At 35.4% G+C, this 17256-nt stretch overlaps 1 protein-coding gene across 1 annotated transcript; it reads right to left on the bottom strand.

Annotated features, from left to right (window-relative positions):
- Positions 1-12469: 12469 nt before the first annotated feature.
- Positions 12470-12781, bottom strand: LOC107902345 (uncharacterized). The gene has a single exon (XM_016828545.1). The coding sequence runs from the start codon at positions 12779-12781 to the stop codon at positions 12470-12472; it is 312 nt and encodes a 103-aa protein (XP_016684034.1).
- Positions 12782-17256: the final 4475 nt, after the last annotated feature.

Raw genomic sequence — 17256 nt, 5'->3', positions numbered from 1 at the left:
ATGAGGCGACTGTAGACCTTCGGAAAGGTTGTTAAATGACCGTAATGCCCTAGAGGGTAAATGACTATTTTGCTCCTCGAGGGTAAATGACTATTTTGCTCCTCGAGGGTAAATGATTGATTTGCGCTATGGTTTGATTGACTTAACTGTGAACGATATGACTGATTCTGAGCACGGCATACTGCATACACGACATATTGCATGGGGTTGGGATCTTGTTTTGGAGGAAGTGATTGATAAGTGAGGGTCGCACGGGTTGTATGAGACGACTGTGGACCCACCGATGGCTTTTAGCCAATTATGTGATTAGCAGCTCTGCTGCAATATTGGTTAGTGCCGCAACCGGTGCTACATATGGAGTGTAGGGATGGGTGGGTTGATTTAATCCCTATAGGAGTGTAGGGTTGGACAGGAGATAGAGTGCAGGGTTGGTATGGGTATTTATGCATTGCATATACTGATTCTGATATTGAGATGGGCTTAGGCCCAGATATATGTGATATGTGCCATTTGATATGAGCTCAGGCCCAACCGAGGCTAATGGGGGCTAAGGCCATTTGCCACCATTACTGTAATAGGCTAAGGCCCACACTGAACTATTTTTGTTAAGGGCTCAGGCCTAGACTGATTTTGTTTCTTTAATAAGGGGATTACACACTAAGTTTTCGTAAACTCACCTAGTTTTTAACCTTTCAGGTAATCCCCAGCATTAGATGGTTCAGAGCTGTGAGGGACTCGGAGAGGGCCACACAACTGCACATGTTTTATTCTATTTTGCTCATTTACTTAAGCAATTGGATTTCGATTCGGGTTGTAATAAGGCCTCTATAATTTTTAGATTTTAAATTTGGGATTTGATGTGATTGTGATTTATATCTGCTAGAAGTAGAACACGGTTTTCCAAATCAATAACTGTTTTCTAACATTACGTTTCCGCACCTGAATTTTTAAATATCACGTTTTCGTAAATCATTTGCTTTAAATTAATCTTCCACAACAATAAGGTTTTGAAGGTAATAAATTTTTAATAAACCTCGATTGAAAATAAACAAACGCAAACTGAGGTTTTATACAAATTTTAAATGGCAAGAAGTTTGAAATTTTCAAGAAGGGTTTTAATGAAAACATGGTTTTCGAAAAACACTTCAATATGACATGCTAGATTTGGGCCTAACTTCTAGGCTGGGTTTGGGGTGTTACATTAATGGACAAGTTTAATTAAGAAATTGAAGAGAGAAGAGACCTTACCCAAGCTAGTTGAGAGAAATAGCAATGACACTTTCTTGACAATGTTTGGGATCGATCTTGGAGTTCATGATTTCAGATTTGGGCCTGATTTTAATGAGGAAAAAATAATAGAAATATGGTGGAGAATATATTAAAAAATATTTTGGCAAAAAGAAAAAGAAGAAAGAGATGGTAAAATTAGGTGTAGGCGACGACAACAATGGGAGAAAGAAATAAAATTGAAGAGAAAAGAGGATAGGAAAAGGGTGAACAGATTGGGTAGGTAAATTTTGAATTAAAGGCTGAAAAATACAATAAAAAGTTATATTTATACTTAGGGTTCAAGGGTATGGATGACACACACATTAGAAAAATAAGGGATTTTTCAAAAAAATAATTATTTCACAGGGGAAGGGATTTGAACTTCAGACCTCATTTATTTTCCATGCTTTCTCATATTTCTTTTAACCATTAGGCTTGTTCCTCATTCTTGAAATAATTTTGCAATGTTTATTTTAAAAATAAGGCATGTCACATACTAGGGTTTAAGGTAAGATTTGCAAAATAATAAAAATGGTGAGAGAGAAGAGATTTGAACTTGGGTTTCAAGGAACGTTTCACTAACATTTAAGCAACAAACCAATACCTCATTTATTTCCTAAATATGCATAGATAATTTAAAAATTAAAGCATGATCACTCTCTCTCAATTCACCAACCCAATTCTACTCACCTCCGATTTTTGGTATGTTACAATTCTCCCCTCCTTAAGGAAATTTCGTCCTCGAAATTTTCTTGGTCACAAAATCTATTACCCCTTCTCCTTCAAATTAGGCCACCAAGCTTTTGCTGCGCAACTCTGGTTCCAACACAATTCTAGACAATGTGTCTCCTTAAATATCCAACATATATTTTGCATATCTAATTAAGGAAACATTACTAACAGATTCCTCTACCCCAATTCCTAATTTTAACAGAAATTCTACTGGATTATGCTTACCACAATATCTACAAAATGGAAACCTTAGCTAATCTAATAGTTTCTCTAATAATAACTACTACAACATTTCCTTGAGTTTTGGCCCCCCTGACCCACTTTAATGGTCGCAGATTTGGACCAGCGGAAATAGACTTTTTTTTCCCTATTTCAAACTTTATTCTTTTCCTTTCTTTTGCACTCTAAGTGTTTAGTCTCTCCCTCCATATTAGTCCTTTCAACCATAATCTTGAAAACCTTTTCTAAAACTCCTAATATCGCTTGGGACAAACAATGCATCATCTCTAACCTCTTGGTTTTTGCCTTCAGAAGTAGGCACAATTACGATGTCAGTCTTCATAGGGTTAGGCACAATTCCTTGAGAAGCAAATGACTCAAATTGGGTAGCACGACGCTGAGCCCCATGGTTCCTCATTTTACAGTTGTTAATTATGTATCCTATGGTCTTAATTTGATCTACAGTTTCAGAAAAAATAATCACTAGCTAACTTTAGTCAAATTTCAGTTTCCTATCTTACAGTTTCAAAGAAAAATTAAATACTAACTATTTCAGTTCTATGTCTACAGTAATACACTTGAAGTGTTTACCTATAACTTAACAACATCATTTCTATGGCAACCGACATCAGAGTCTCAGATCTGATTTTCTTTGTAGAGTATCATTTCCAAAAATTTTTGTGGCTTCTTTTCCCCCAATTTCCCCTTTTTCATGTATGCATGCGTGCAAACTTAAGTAGATTTAAAAACTCAGTTTGAAGTTTTGAACCAAGACTCTGATACCACTAAATGTAACCTCTCAAACACGGCCTAGACATTTTTTCTAGATTTAGAAGGCTACATTAGCCACCGAAATGGCTAAGCTAACTTACGTTACTTTTTGAGACTTTAAATAAACTCATTTTAGAGAAATCCGTAATTGTACTTTGAGTTAGCTTAATAGCATTCATTTATTAGGTTGTGTATGCTTAGGATAAATTTTATTATTGATAGTGTTGTTTTAGAAAAAACTTTTTGCTTGTCGCTCTTCTTTAAAAAAAATCGAAGTTAAACAAATGCAGCGGAAAAATCATTTTTCAAGTCATTTTGGAAAATTAGTTGCCTTATCGATTTTTTTTTCAAAAATAGTTCCTTTGCAATATAGTGGAACTTAGGGAAAAATATCAAATTTTACTTAAGCCTGATATCATGCATTATCTGGTTCTTATGTTTGAGTAATTCATGCATGCAAAAATCCCCAAAAGAAAAGTTACCAAGCCACAGACCAAAAATAACTAAAAATTATAAGCCAAAATCAAAAAGACTTAATAATGATTAATTAAAAAATAATAATCTGAGGCCGAAGTTGATTCTCCAAATGTTGAGTCTGGTCCTAATTTTAAGATTTACCTGAAAAGTTAAGCACTATTGGGGGGTGAGCTTATGAAAAGCTCAGTGTGAGTCGAATAATTATTTAAATGGGAAAAAACATTAAATACAGTGAAATATATTAGCATTAACAGAAGAAAACAGAACCATCATAGGAATTTCATGTCATTACATTGCCATTATCAAATTGATGTTAAACGGTGTATGAGCATAGGTCATCATTCATTCGAGTAACAATCATTAATTTCTATACCATTCAATACAACAAAATACAATACGTAGCATAAATCAATAACATTCAAATATGTCATGCACATGATGCAATGCAAAAAGATTCCTACCCATACCATCCGCTACACACCACGAGTTCCCTAGAACTTGTTTGCCAAACTCCAAAACATTATGAGCATAGCTTGATGTGGTAAAACCACCGAATAATTAATAATGCAGAAAATCTACCAGATATCAAATAGTGCGATACAATCACCAATAACATATATGCGATAAAATCACCAATCCCCTTGGTACTCTAGGTGCAGTACACTAACTACGAATAATACGGACTTAATTTGGCTCGAAACATACCTGGTTCGACCACTCACAAAATCAATAATTTGGCTATTAAGACAATCCAATCAACAATCTAATTTACCATATATAACATGATATATAACATTTTCAAACAATTTTATGAGTTTAGGACCCACACCTTATTTTTTGCTTCCTCGTAGCACACTAGTGAATCTTTCAATTTTCCTTAATAATTCCCTAAATGAACCTAAACCAAAGTTCAGTATAAATTCGATCAATTTACCATTAAACCATCCCCCAAACACCCACTTATGAATTCAAACCAATCGTTGAAATTATAACTATTTTAAGAATCCAAACTAGTTAGATTCCTTACACTGTATCGATGCAAACCATACGTACAATCGTTGTAATGCCCCAAAATTTGGGCCTAGAAGTATTGGGCCTTGAGCAAGGGAACGGTTAGGAAACTGTGAACTAAAGTATGTCTACTTTGGTGGTTAACGGTCCTGAGAGGAGTTGGAAAAGTCTTGGGTTCAAACTTGAGCTTTAACCAAAATTTTGGTTTTAAGTGGATAAAACCTTGGATGCTTGGATATAGGCCTTTTAAATTATTGTGTTAAAAAAATGACATAAGGAAGCATGTGGTCTAGTGGTTGTGGCATCGTTAAGGTTGCAAGAGAGTCTGGGTTCAAGTCTTGGCTCTTGCAATTTATTTTGGTTTTCTTTTAAAGGAAACTGGACTTTGGCCTTTAGACCTTTTATTTAATTAAAGATAAAATGTGACAAAAAAGAGCTTGTGACAAGGAGGCAAGTGGTGTGAATTGAATGATGCAAGAGCTTGGGTTCAAATCTTTTGGTATGTAAAGAGTATTTATTTTATGTCCTTGTAGCTTGGGAAGTGGAGTTAGACTGAAACTTTGCAAGGTGAAGTTTAAATTGGTCTTGGGGGAGAGATTCAAGGGATATGTATGAAGGTTGGTGTTGGAGGAGTTTGAAAGTGATGTAAATTGGTAGGTTGAGAGATTGTAGGAGGGGATTATGGGAGGTTGAGGGGAGTGATAGTATTTGGTCAAAAAAAGGGATTCCCCATTATGCAAATTCGGTCATAGGCTTTTCGGTGTCGAATAGGTAAGTGAAGACACTTTTTCTTTTCTTGCATTTGGCTAGGGGATTGGTTTTTCCAGGAAATTGGTCTTGGTTGTGCCTATTGATCACGTTTTGGTCACTTTTCTTTGGGAGCCAAAATTATCTTTCTTCTCTTTTTCATCTAATCGGGTTTTGGCTTTTGTATTTTGGTTTTCTTACTGCTCTTCCTATCTCCCTTTTCTCACTGGCTTTTGTGAACTGATTCTTTTCCTTCTCCTATTTGGTTGCTTATGCGCTCTCTTCCTCTTTCCATCCTTTAGCCATTGTGATCGAATTCATCCTTCTTCCCTTCTTTATTCATTCTTTTCAATTACTCTATCACCATATTCCTTTTTAATACCTTGGCCGAATACCTTGTTGCTTGGTAAGTGATTATACTCTTCACTTCTAGTTAAATCTATTTTCTGTTCCCCTTTCAAACCCCTGACGGTTTAGTCTTGGTTTAAGGGATTCTCTGCTCCTACATTCCGTACTCTCTACATTCCTGTTTTTGATTTGGCAAGTAATCTCTGTTAATCAGTAAGTTTCTCGATTCCTTTCAGTTCTCTCTTTTACTGTTTAAGCCAAATGGTGTGAACCCTTATTACCGATTCTTCCCTTTTCTCCTATGCGTATGTTCTTTTGGGTTCTAGAACTTTCGATGGGTGAAGAGGGTGCTAGTAATAAAGTGATAACAAAGGTACCAGCTGAGTTTGAGCGTGTAGCCTCTACTCCCAAGTTTAAGCGGCGTAAGGTGTCAGCTCTTCAGGATTTTTTGCTAGGATACGGAAGGGTGGCTGCACCGAGCTCTGGATCAAGTAAGCAAATCACAGTCGACCGATCTATTCAAGGTTTTGGCACTTGTGGATTTCTAGTACTCTACGTAATCAGGTGTGTATCTGTACACCGTAAATCATTACTGTCGTAAAGCTGAAAAGTTGAAAATACGACGATTGAGGCCACATGGGCGTGCAAATACTCGTGTGGTGAACTTAGCCCACAAATATGTGTGTTAGACTGTAGAGGCCACCACGAGCATTCTCATGCTCTTGGGCCAGTATGGGCTACGAATAAAAGCTACGAAAAGTGGCAGGAACTAGATTGGGCTATGTTGTTCGCATAGCCATGATTGAATTTGGGCCAAATGGGCCACACGAGCGTGTGGGCCCACTTGGGCCGAATATTGGGCTTTGGGCCCATTTATACTATTTTGACCGTGTGGATTATTTGTGTCGCTCGAGGTGACTGTAGACCTTTGGGAAGGTCATTATTGGTATTGAAACCCTAAAATAGGTAAAATGACCGTAATGCCCCTCTAGGGTAGAAAGACCATAATGCCCCTGTTGGGTAAAATGACCGTAATACCCCTGTAGGGTAAAGTGACTGAAAAACCCTCATAGGGTAAAATGATCGTAATGCCCCTATAGGGTAAAATGATCGTAATACCCCCATAGGGTTAAATTACCGAAATATCCATGTAAGGTAAAATAACCATAATGCCCCTAGAGGGTAAATTACTATTTTGCCCCTCGAGTGTAAATGATTGATTTTTCCGTGATGTAAATGACTGATTTGTCTGTGATTTAAATGACTGATTTATCTGTGATTTGTATGACTGATTCTGAGCATGGCATTCTACAAAACGACGTACTACTTGGGGTTGGGATACTGTTATGGAGGAATGATTGTACTGGTGGCTCTGCCACAATCACTGTTGCTGGTGGCTTGGCCACATATACTATTATAGGTAGCTTTGCTGCGATACTATTACTGGCAGCTTTGTTGCGATGTTACTGATGGCTTTATGCCAATCATATTACCGTTACTAATGGCTTTGTGCCGGTCATATTACCGTTACTGATGGTTGTGTGCCGGTCATGCACTGCTACTGATGGCTTTGTGCCAATCATATTACTGTACTTATGGCTTGTAACCATTCTGTTTATAGCTTATAGATATCCTGTTTATGGCTCTTAGCCATTCTGGATACTAGCAGCTTTGCTGCAATACTGATTAGTGCCGCAATCGGTGTTGATATTAGTGTGTTGGTTGGGTGGGTCGATTTTATCCCCACATGTGCGTTGGTTGGTACGGGTTGGGTGTTGGCTGGATTGGGATGGGTTGCATGATTGCATTGTTGCATTTCTATTACTAATTCTGATTCTGTATTGGGCTTAGGCCCACAAGTATTCTGTTTCTGATTCTGATACTATAATGGGCTAAGACCCACACTACACTTTTATTGTTTTGGGCTAAAGCCCACATTGTTCTATTAATGAAAAGGGCTCAGGCCCAGAATGCTACTGCTTATATTATTGACTGAATGATAGGGGATTACACACTGAGTTTTTGTGAACTCACCTCATTGTTAACCTTTCAGGTAATCCCCAGCGTTAGACGATTCGGGGCTGCGAGGGACTCAGAGAGGGCCACAAAACTGCACAAGTTTTATTCTGTTTAGCTCATTTATTTAAGCAAGTTGATTTTGTTTTAGTTTGTAATAAGGCCTTTAAAATTTTTGGATGTTATATTCGGAATTTTACTAATTGATATTCTTATCTGCTAGAAGTAGAACCCAGTTTTCCAAAATAAATAACTATTTTCAAATGCTACGTTTTCACAAATCAATTTTTAAATATCACGTTTTTGTAAATCATTTGTTTTAAATTAAGCCTCCCCAACAATAAGGTTTTGAAGGTACAACTGTTCTTTCGATTGAAATTAAACAAATGCAAACTGAGGTTTTGTATAAGTTTTAAATGGCAAGAAGTTTGAAATTTCAAGAAGGGTTTTCAATGAAAACATGGTTTTCAAAAAACACTTCAATGTGAATGCCAGATTCGGCAATAACGTCTAGGCCGAGTTTAGGGTGTTACAATCGTTTTTCACCTTTACGAATGATTTGGGGTGTTTGGATCAGCACCTAATTCAATAATATATTGGAGAATAAGTATATAATTAATGATTAAATTCATTCATTTAATCAATTCATAACCTTTACCCAAGAACTATGTCGAAATAACAAACTAGTTACCCTAATTGCACTTACGCTTCATGATTTGTGGGATCTAAATGGCCAATCGATCAAGAACTTGTTTTCCTAATTGAAATGGATTTAAAATCTGATTACAAAGGATTAAGAGCTCAAATTAATGCTGGAAAAATATAAGGAAGAATCAAGAAACAAAACAACCCCCTTTCTTGCACATAGGTGCATGCACCACCACCCATGGTGGCCAAAATTGGGGCTGAATTTTAAAATGGTTTGAGATCCCATTAAAATCTTGAAAAATACCTTTGAAATAATTTAAAATCCCCATAATTCCAGATCTACAAACTTAGGTTTTTAATGGACAAGTTTAATTAAGAAATTGAAGAGAGAAGAGACCTTACCCAAGCTAGTCGAGAGAAATGGTAATGACACTTTCTTGGCAATGTTCGGGATCAATCTTGGAGTTCAAGATTATAGATTTAGGGCTGATTTTAATGAGAAAAAAATAACTGCAATATGATGGAGACTATGTTAACAAATCTTTTGGAAAAAAGAAAAAGAAGAAAGATATGGTAAAACTAGGCGACGACAACAATGGGAGAAATAAAGAAAATTGAAGAGAAAAGAGGATAGGAAGAGGGTGAACGAATTGGGTGGGTAAAAGTTGAATTAAAGGCTGAAAAATATAATAAAAAGTTATATTTATACTTAGGATTCAAGGGTATGGATGGCATACACATTAAAAAAAAGGGATTTTGCAAATTTTAATTATTTCGCAAGGGAAGGGATTCTAACTTGGGACCTCATTTAATTTCCATGCTTTCTCATATTTCTTTTAACCGTTAGGCCTTTTCCTCCTACTTGAAATAATTTTGCAATATTTATTTTAAAAACAAGGCATGTCGTATGCTATGGTTTAAGGCAAAATTTGCAAAATAATAAAAATGGTGAGAGAGAAGGGATTTGAACTTTGGTTTCAAGGCACGTTTCACTAACACTTAACCAACAAACCCCTAATTTTTGGGATGTTACAATTAGTTTCTCCCAAGTCCTTCATACTAAATTATTGAGATGACCACGGTTTAATCGATGACAATGTCTTTACAACATTTTAAATTAGTAGAATGTCATCGAGATATAGAATGAGAAAGACCACCTTTCCATCCCCAAACGTTTATAAACACAAGGTTCATCTATATTTTGCTCAAATCCAAAAATTTTGATCACTTAATCAAATCTTTGATTCCATGAGCGGGATGCTTGCTGAAGCCCATATATAGATCTAATCAGTTTGAAAACTTTATTATCATTTTCTTTAGCTATATATCAAGTAGGTTGCATCATATAGATGCTCTCTTCAAGATAGTCATTCAAAAATACTGCCTTGACATCCATTTTCAAGATTTTGTAATTGAAATCATCCGCAATGGATAATAATATGAGGATCGACTTGAGTATGGCAACTGAAAAGAAGGTTTCTTCATAATCAATACTTTTTTTAGGATAACATTTTGCTACAAGTTTAGCCTTGTAAGTTTCCACTTTTCCATTCATATTTCTTATCTCCTTATAGGTCCATTTACAACCTCTGAGTTTTATCTCTTCCGGTAAGTCTACGATTTCCCACATTGAGCTGGAATTTATATAATCCATCTCAACTTTGATATCTATTTCCTCGAGCTTGGAATCAACACTTGACATTGCTTCATCATATGTGAGTGGGTCATCATCTTCCTATTTAGTTGACTTAGTGGTTAAAACACTTCAACCATATTGGAAGAACTCAGGCCTGCGAGAGACGCTCACTGCGATGAAGCACTCTTTACTACTGACCATTTGCATGTATACTATTAGGAGTTGGTTTTGGAGCCGTTTCTATAGGTCTTTTTGTATTTCCCAAAATTCCACGAGTACTTCTTTACTCTGAGGTTTGAATTCATTTATGTAAATTTCCTTAAGGAAAGTAACATGACTTGACACTATTATTGCTTACTCTTTTGGGTTATAAAATAAACCACCCTTCGTTCCTTTTGACAATTCCGCCTATAAATCCAACTTCCTTGCATCTTTATCCAATATGTAGGCCGAGCATCCCCAAATCCTTAAATGATTTAGATTTGGCTTCCTGCCATGCCACAATTCCTATGGATTTTTAGATTCAGCCTTACTTGGTACACCAATCAGAATATAGCAAGTCATTTTCAATGCAAATACCTAAAAGGAGATTGGCAGCTTCGGATAACTTAACATCAAACGAACCATGTCTAACAACATTCAATTTTTTCCATGTCATTCTATCGTAGAGTGCCTGACACAGTTAACTAAGACAGAATCTCATTCTCTATGAGATACCCTAAGAATTCATCTTATAAATATTCCCCACCTTGATTAGACTGAAGTGTCTTTATGGGTAAACCTAGTTGTTTCTCCACTTTTGCAAGAAACTCTTTGAATTTATCAAAGGTTTCAGTCTTAAGGTGCATTAGATACACATACCCATATATGGAATAATCATCAAAAAGGTTATATGATACTCGTAACCAACTCTTGCACTAATGTTCAAGGGGCCACACATGTCAGTGTGCACAAGTTCTAAGGGTTTCACGACCCTCGTTTCTTTTGCATTAAAAAATCACTTAATCATCTTACCTTCTAATCAAGTTTCACATTGTGCAAGATCAACTTCTTTAAGCAAACTTAAAGTGTCATATTTCACAAGTCTAGTGATTATTTCTTGGTTAATATGACAAAGTCTCAAATTTCAAAGGTACGACTCATTAGAGTGAGAAATTTTAAGTCTTTTATTCGAAATTTCAGTTTCAAGCAGTATGTATATTTTTGGTTTGATAAAATTGAAATTATTTGACATCCATTCATTACAAATAAGTTTATGATTTCTAAATAATACAATATTATTATTAAAAGTCATGATCAAGTTGTCTTTATATAAACATGCAACAGAAATCAATTTTATTTTGAACCTTGGTACATAGAAAATGTCTTTGAAAATAATCTTCCTGAAATAATCAAAGTAAAGATATACATCTCCCACTACTTTAGTTGCCATAGTTTTCTCATTTCCACTCTGCAACGATAGAATCTTATCTCTAAGATCTTCCATTTCCATGAAACCCTATAAAGAAGCACAAGCATGATTAGTGGCTCCTGAATTAATGACCCAGTGGTCGATTGAATCTTCCACTAGGCAAGCTTCTACCATAAAGAGTTTCATACCATTGCCTTTAGTGACCAGGTAGTCCTTCCACTCTTTATAGTTTGCCTTGAAGTGTCATTTCTTACTGTAGAAGAAACACTTAGACTTATATAAGTCATTACAGTTCTTGGTTCTCATCCTTTCCACTTTAGGTGGCCTAGAGAACTTAGTCTTGTTTCTCTTAGCATACTTTTCTTTCCCTTTAGAGGAAGAAGCAACAACTAAGTTTGCTTCTGCTTTTCAAATGGATGACTGCCATTCAACATCAACTCATAGGATTGTAATTCCTTTAGGAGTTGTGTAAGCATTAGATTCTTGTTCCTAAGGTTATATGCGGCTCGAAAGCCTGTAAAATTCTTAGACGAGCTTTTAAACACCATCTCAATTTACGTGTTCAAATCTAGATTGGCTTCATTATCCCCAGCCTCGACAAAATATCCCATAAGTGTAATCATATGGTCTTTGACAGGAATGTCAGGCTTTTGCTGGACATTCATCACACTAGCTATAGCCGATTGTCGAGCCAACGCAGCTTGGCCTCCGAAGATGTCTTGTAGTTTGTCTAGAATCTCTTTGATAGTCTTACAACTCTTTAGTTACTTATAAAGTGTACTATTCATGCTTTCCAGCATATAGCAACGAGCTATCTCATCAAACTCCTTAACTGACACTCAAGATCTTCTAGCCTTAACTGATTGTTCTTATGTTTGCTGACTAACTAAGCTTTCTTCTTCTTTTCGGACCGACTGACCACAATTCAACATTACCTCATAGGATTGTAATTCCTTCATGAGTTGTGTAAGTGCCAAATTCTTGTTCCCAAGGTTATATGCGGCCTGAAAGCCTGTAAAATCTTGAGACAAGCTTTTGAACACCATCTCAATTTGAGTGTTCTAGTCCAGATTGGCTTTATTATCCTCAACTTCAGTAAAGTATCCCACAAGAGTACTCATATGGTTTTCGACTGGAATGCTGGGCTTTTGCTGGGCATTCATCACACTAGTAATAGCCGACTATTAAGCTAAGGTAGCTTGGCCTCCGAACATGTCTTCTAGTTTGTCTAGAATCTCTTTGGCAGCCTTACAGTTCTCTAGTTTCTTATAAAGGGTGCTAGCCACGCTTTCCAGCATATAGCAACAAGCAATCTCATCAAACTCCTCCTGATATTTTCTAGCCTTAGCTTGAGTGGCTGAAAGGCATTTATTATCAAGGACTATCTTTAGTTTCTCATAGCTTAGGACAATCATCAAGTTCCTTGTCCATTCCTTATATTCATTTCCGTTTAGCTTTTTTTCAATGAGTATGTTCAATAAGGGAGTTGGAGTCATTTTTTAACTGAAAATAAAACATTCATATATTAATATCATTATATTAAGCAAATGATCAAAATATATTTTGCAACATTATGATATGAATTAAGATAATTCATGCATCTTACATTAATCCTTGAAAAGATTTATAAGTCATTACAACGATAATTCTCACGCTTCTTGAATTAAGTCACCTTGGGGTGATCATGATCAACTAGTAAGAACGTGGATTTCCATCCAATTAGTACGTGAACCTAATTTCTTAGCCATTCACACGTACTAATAATCATTTAATGTTTGGTCATCAATCTAACTTAAGCATAGGTTCTTGGGAAGTTACTTAATTAGAAGATCTTAAGTGTATAACCATCAACTCAACACCCATCACATCATGTACCACAAATGAGTCATCTTGGGACAATCTCATCGAGTAACATGCTATAACTAGTTGTCCTTTTTAAAGATAATACCTATAATAGGGTCAGCCAACTATCATATGATTATAAGACAATTCTTCTTACTTTTAGGAAATCTCTTTAGTGATGTCCACATGACAATCCTACCTTGGGGTAGTTAAATTGTCATGCTATCACAAGAGACCATTGACGGAGGCTGTAAGTCCTGTTTAAGGACCTTCTCCAACTTAATCTTTTAAACATGCAAGATTTTTAATGTCTGATTTCAATCATGAAGGATAAAGATATGCATGACAAGTACATCTGACATTCTTTTCCTAAACTATATGACATGCTTATGATACATATGCATGAACTGTTGGGATACGAGATAGAGTTCGAATCTCATATGAACATAACATGGTGGAAAAAAATTGATATCCCATAAACTACCAAGGATATCATGCAATATGTACAAATAGAAAAGGGAATAACGAAAATTACCTTGTTTCGTTAAACTTCCAGATACTAACACTTGATTTGAATTGGATCTCCAAAGGTGCTGCCTTGTTGGAAGACAACCACCCTCTAAAAGTATCCACACTCGAACGAACGATGAACGGTCGAATGGAATGCTAGTTCCAACTTCGTTTTCTCAAAACGTTTTTCATTTATTCTCTCGAATGGCTGATAGCCAAAAACTTGTGTTACTAGAGAAGTGTCCATATATCACATATATATAGTGTTGGATAAAACTGGATTTGAGATTGCATATATATTTAAAACTCTTTTAAATAATTTAAAATCTCTTTCCTTATCTGATAAGGAATATAAGATTTTATCTTGAATTTTAAAACTCTTTTAAATAATAATTAAATTATATTTTAGTTATTATTTATCTAAAACTCTTTTAAATATTAATTAAATTATATTTCCTTATCTGATAAGGAATATATCAAATCCCCTTTTTATCTCATTTATTATTATTTCTGAATTTAATAGGAAATAATAACAAAATTACTATTTGTTATCATTTTGACTACGAATTTAAATTTCCAAAATTAAATTCAAATCGAAATAATAATTGATTATTAGTCATAATTTAAAATAATCTTATCATTTTAAATTACTTAAAAAGAGCTATAAACTTAACTATTCTTATTTATTCTTAATGTGCGACCCTATAGGTTCAATTAACGTTGGCAGTAGGCCCAAATCATATTTGGTCCTACAATTCATAAGTGGCCCCTAACAAGACATTACGACTACCCAAGTTAAATGAAAGCTCATGATCCGAGACAACCTAAATACAACTCATTACATAATCTTTTTGTCTCACGATAACTAGGTAGAGTATAAGGCATGGATAAAGTCAACCTTCCATCTTTAATTTCTCGATACCCGATTAAGGCTGAAAAAACAAATGACATTGATCTCCCATCAATTCATTCGAACACGACCATGCATTTTTCATTCTCAATTGTCGAGGGGCCTAGAGATATCTCTCTTATAATAAGAGGGACAAATTCCATCTTAATCACTCACATCGCACTACATGATTCTAATTATGTTCAAGTATAACTTTTATAGTTGTCCAGTTAAAGACAACGTTTGATTATGTCAAAACATAAATTTCCTCATGTTGAGAACTATAGTGATTTCAGGTCTAAGGATTTAATGACACAACTGTTTAGATATTTAACTTATGACTTTGATCCATGTATTAATCTCAAAATAGGTCGATCCAATATTCATTCTCAACAAATACATATGAATATGATTTGTTTCTCAAACACATATTCATCACATGAATATCTATCATATTCTATACTAATCTTAATTCATTGTTGTTCCCATAACATCAACCGATTAGGGACAATTAGAATAAAATTATTCAATGATTTGATCAAAATAAAGCGTCCATACAATAGGCCTAGGGAACTATTACTAACAATCAACCACTTGCACTAGGCACAATTATTAGTGTATCTCATACTTATGAACCTAGCATGACGATCATGCTTTGCTTGTGGCAATGGCTTAGTCAATGGATCAACAACATTGTCATCTGTTGGAACTTTGCATATCTTAACATCACCTCTCTCAATGATTTCTCGAATGAGATGATAATGCCTTAGAATGTGTTTGGATCGCTGATGTGATCTAGGTTTCTTATTTTATGCAATAGCACCATTATTGTCACAATAAACATCAACATGATTTGTGATGCTAGGAACCATTCCAAGGTCACTAATGAACTTCTTAATCCAAACTACTTCCTTTGCTGCATCAGATGTTGCTATGTATTTAGCTTCAGTTGTAGAATCAGCAACAATGCTTTGCTTTGAACTTTTCCAGTTGACAACACCACCATTTAAACAAAACACATATCCTAGTTACGATCATAAATCATCTTTTTCGGTTTGACAGCTTGCATCTGTGTAATCGCTTACAACTAGATCATCTTCCAAAACGTGTAACACCCTTAACCCGTATCCGTCACTGGAATAGGGTTACAGAGCATTACCATAAAAATGTAACTTATAATCATTCATTTGAAAGTATTTCATAAATCATAACATAATCCATTCAAAAACATGCATATCGTCCCTTATTTGAGCCCTCGAGGCCTTAGAAACACTTTAGAAACAATTCGGGACTCAATCAGAAACATGTAAAACTTTAAGAAAAATTTAAAAAAATTCAAACTGCAGGGGTCACATGGCCGTGTGGCCAGGCCGTGTGACTCACACGGCTGAGACATATGCCCATGTCTCAGGCCTTGTAACATTTGAAATAGGGACACACGGCCGTGTCCCAACCCGTGTTTGTGCCCGTGTAACTCTCTGACTTGGGTCACACGGCCAATCCACACGCTCGTGTGCCAAGCCGTGTGCTAGGCCGTGCAACTTTTGAAAAGCAACCATTAACAACCTATAAGGGACACACAACCATGTCACACACAGCTGAGACACACGCTCGTGTCTTAGGCCGTGTGGATAAGAAATAGGCCAAAACCAAGCCTTTTCTTTCACCCAATTTCAACAAGTACCTATAAGCCAAATGAACCTATGATCAAGGCACCAAAACATGCCAAACATGCATAATAAGACCATTTCAATATACCATAAATCCATTCAACCAATATGCCATTTAGGCACCTCAATCACAACCAAGCATTCATACTTACACTTGTATCAAAATGATCATGTTTCATCCAAACAACCTTAACTAAATTCCAAATCAACACATAACCTAATTGACCACATTTCAACCATACCAACACATATCACTTTGGCCATTTAAATCATGCAATTTGGCAATAAAAACACCAACCGTCAAGACATCAAATGCCAAAAGCACACCAACCATATTACCATATTTTACAAGCCAAACATAACAACTAGTTCACCAAACACAAGTCCACCTATACATGCCATTATAACCTTGATCAAGACATTAAAATCTATCGATATAATTGTTGGATAGTGTCATAGATCTCCGAAAATCTTCCAATCCAATCGAGCTTCCAATAATCTGTAAAGTAAGAGAAAGATGACTACGTAAACAGTGAATGCTTAGTAAGCTCGTATAAACTTTTAATCATAACATTCCATTTTAATAATGAATTTTATAAGGTAAATATAAAACTATACCCAAGTTACAAGATTTATCAAACCATAAACATTATCTCACAAATGAGTAAGTCCATCAACGCCACGTGTATTTATCATTCCTAGTATAGTAGAATTTTATAAGACATATTACATAGTCATTAACCTTTTTCATAATACTTTGAAACCTTTCATTTACTTACTTTCCATTCCATTTACTTACTTTAACCTAAATAATATTATCAACTCACAAATTTGTGTATTTATTCCCAACCTAGATAAATTTATCCATAGCTCAAGTAAATTTCTCACATATAAGTAAACCCTTTAACTCATCAATACATTTACATTAACACATAATATCCCAATTATGAACTTACTGTTTCATTACATTTCCTTACCTGTATCATTTGTATAATACAAGACATAAGCATAAACATCAACCAATCACACAAGCTTGACACAAGCCTATATATATCATTAT

This window comes from Gossypium hirsutum, chromosome D05 (assembly GCF_007990345.1).
Source record: "Gossypium hirsutum isolate 1008001.06 chromosome D05, Gossypium_hirsutum_v2.1, whole genome shotgun sequence".
NCBI lineage: Eukaryota > Viridiplantae > Streptophyta > Magnoliopsida > Malvales > Malvaceae > Gossypium > Gossypium hirsutum.
This window is presented reverse-complemented; position numbering and strand designations above follow the sequence as displayed.

Excerpts from the sequence above, each read along its gene's own strand:
- LOC107902345 (XM_016828545.1), bottom strand. The coding sequence starts at position 12,781 with ATGACTCCAACTCCCTTATTGAACATACTCATTGAAAAAAAGCTAAAC.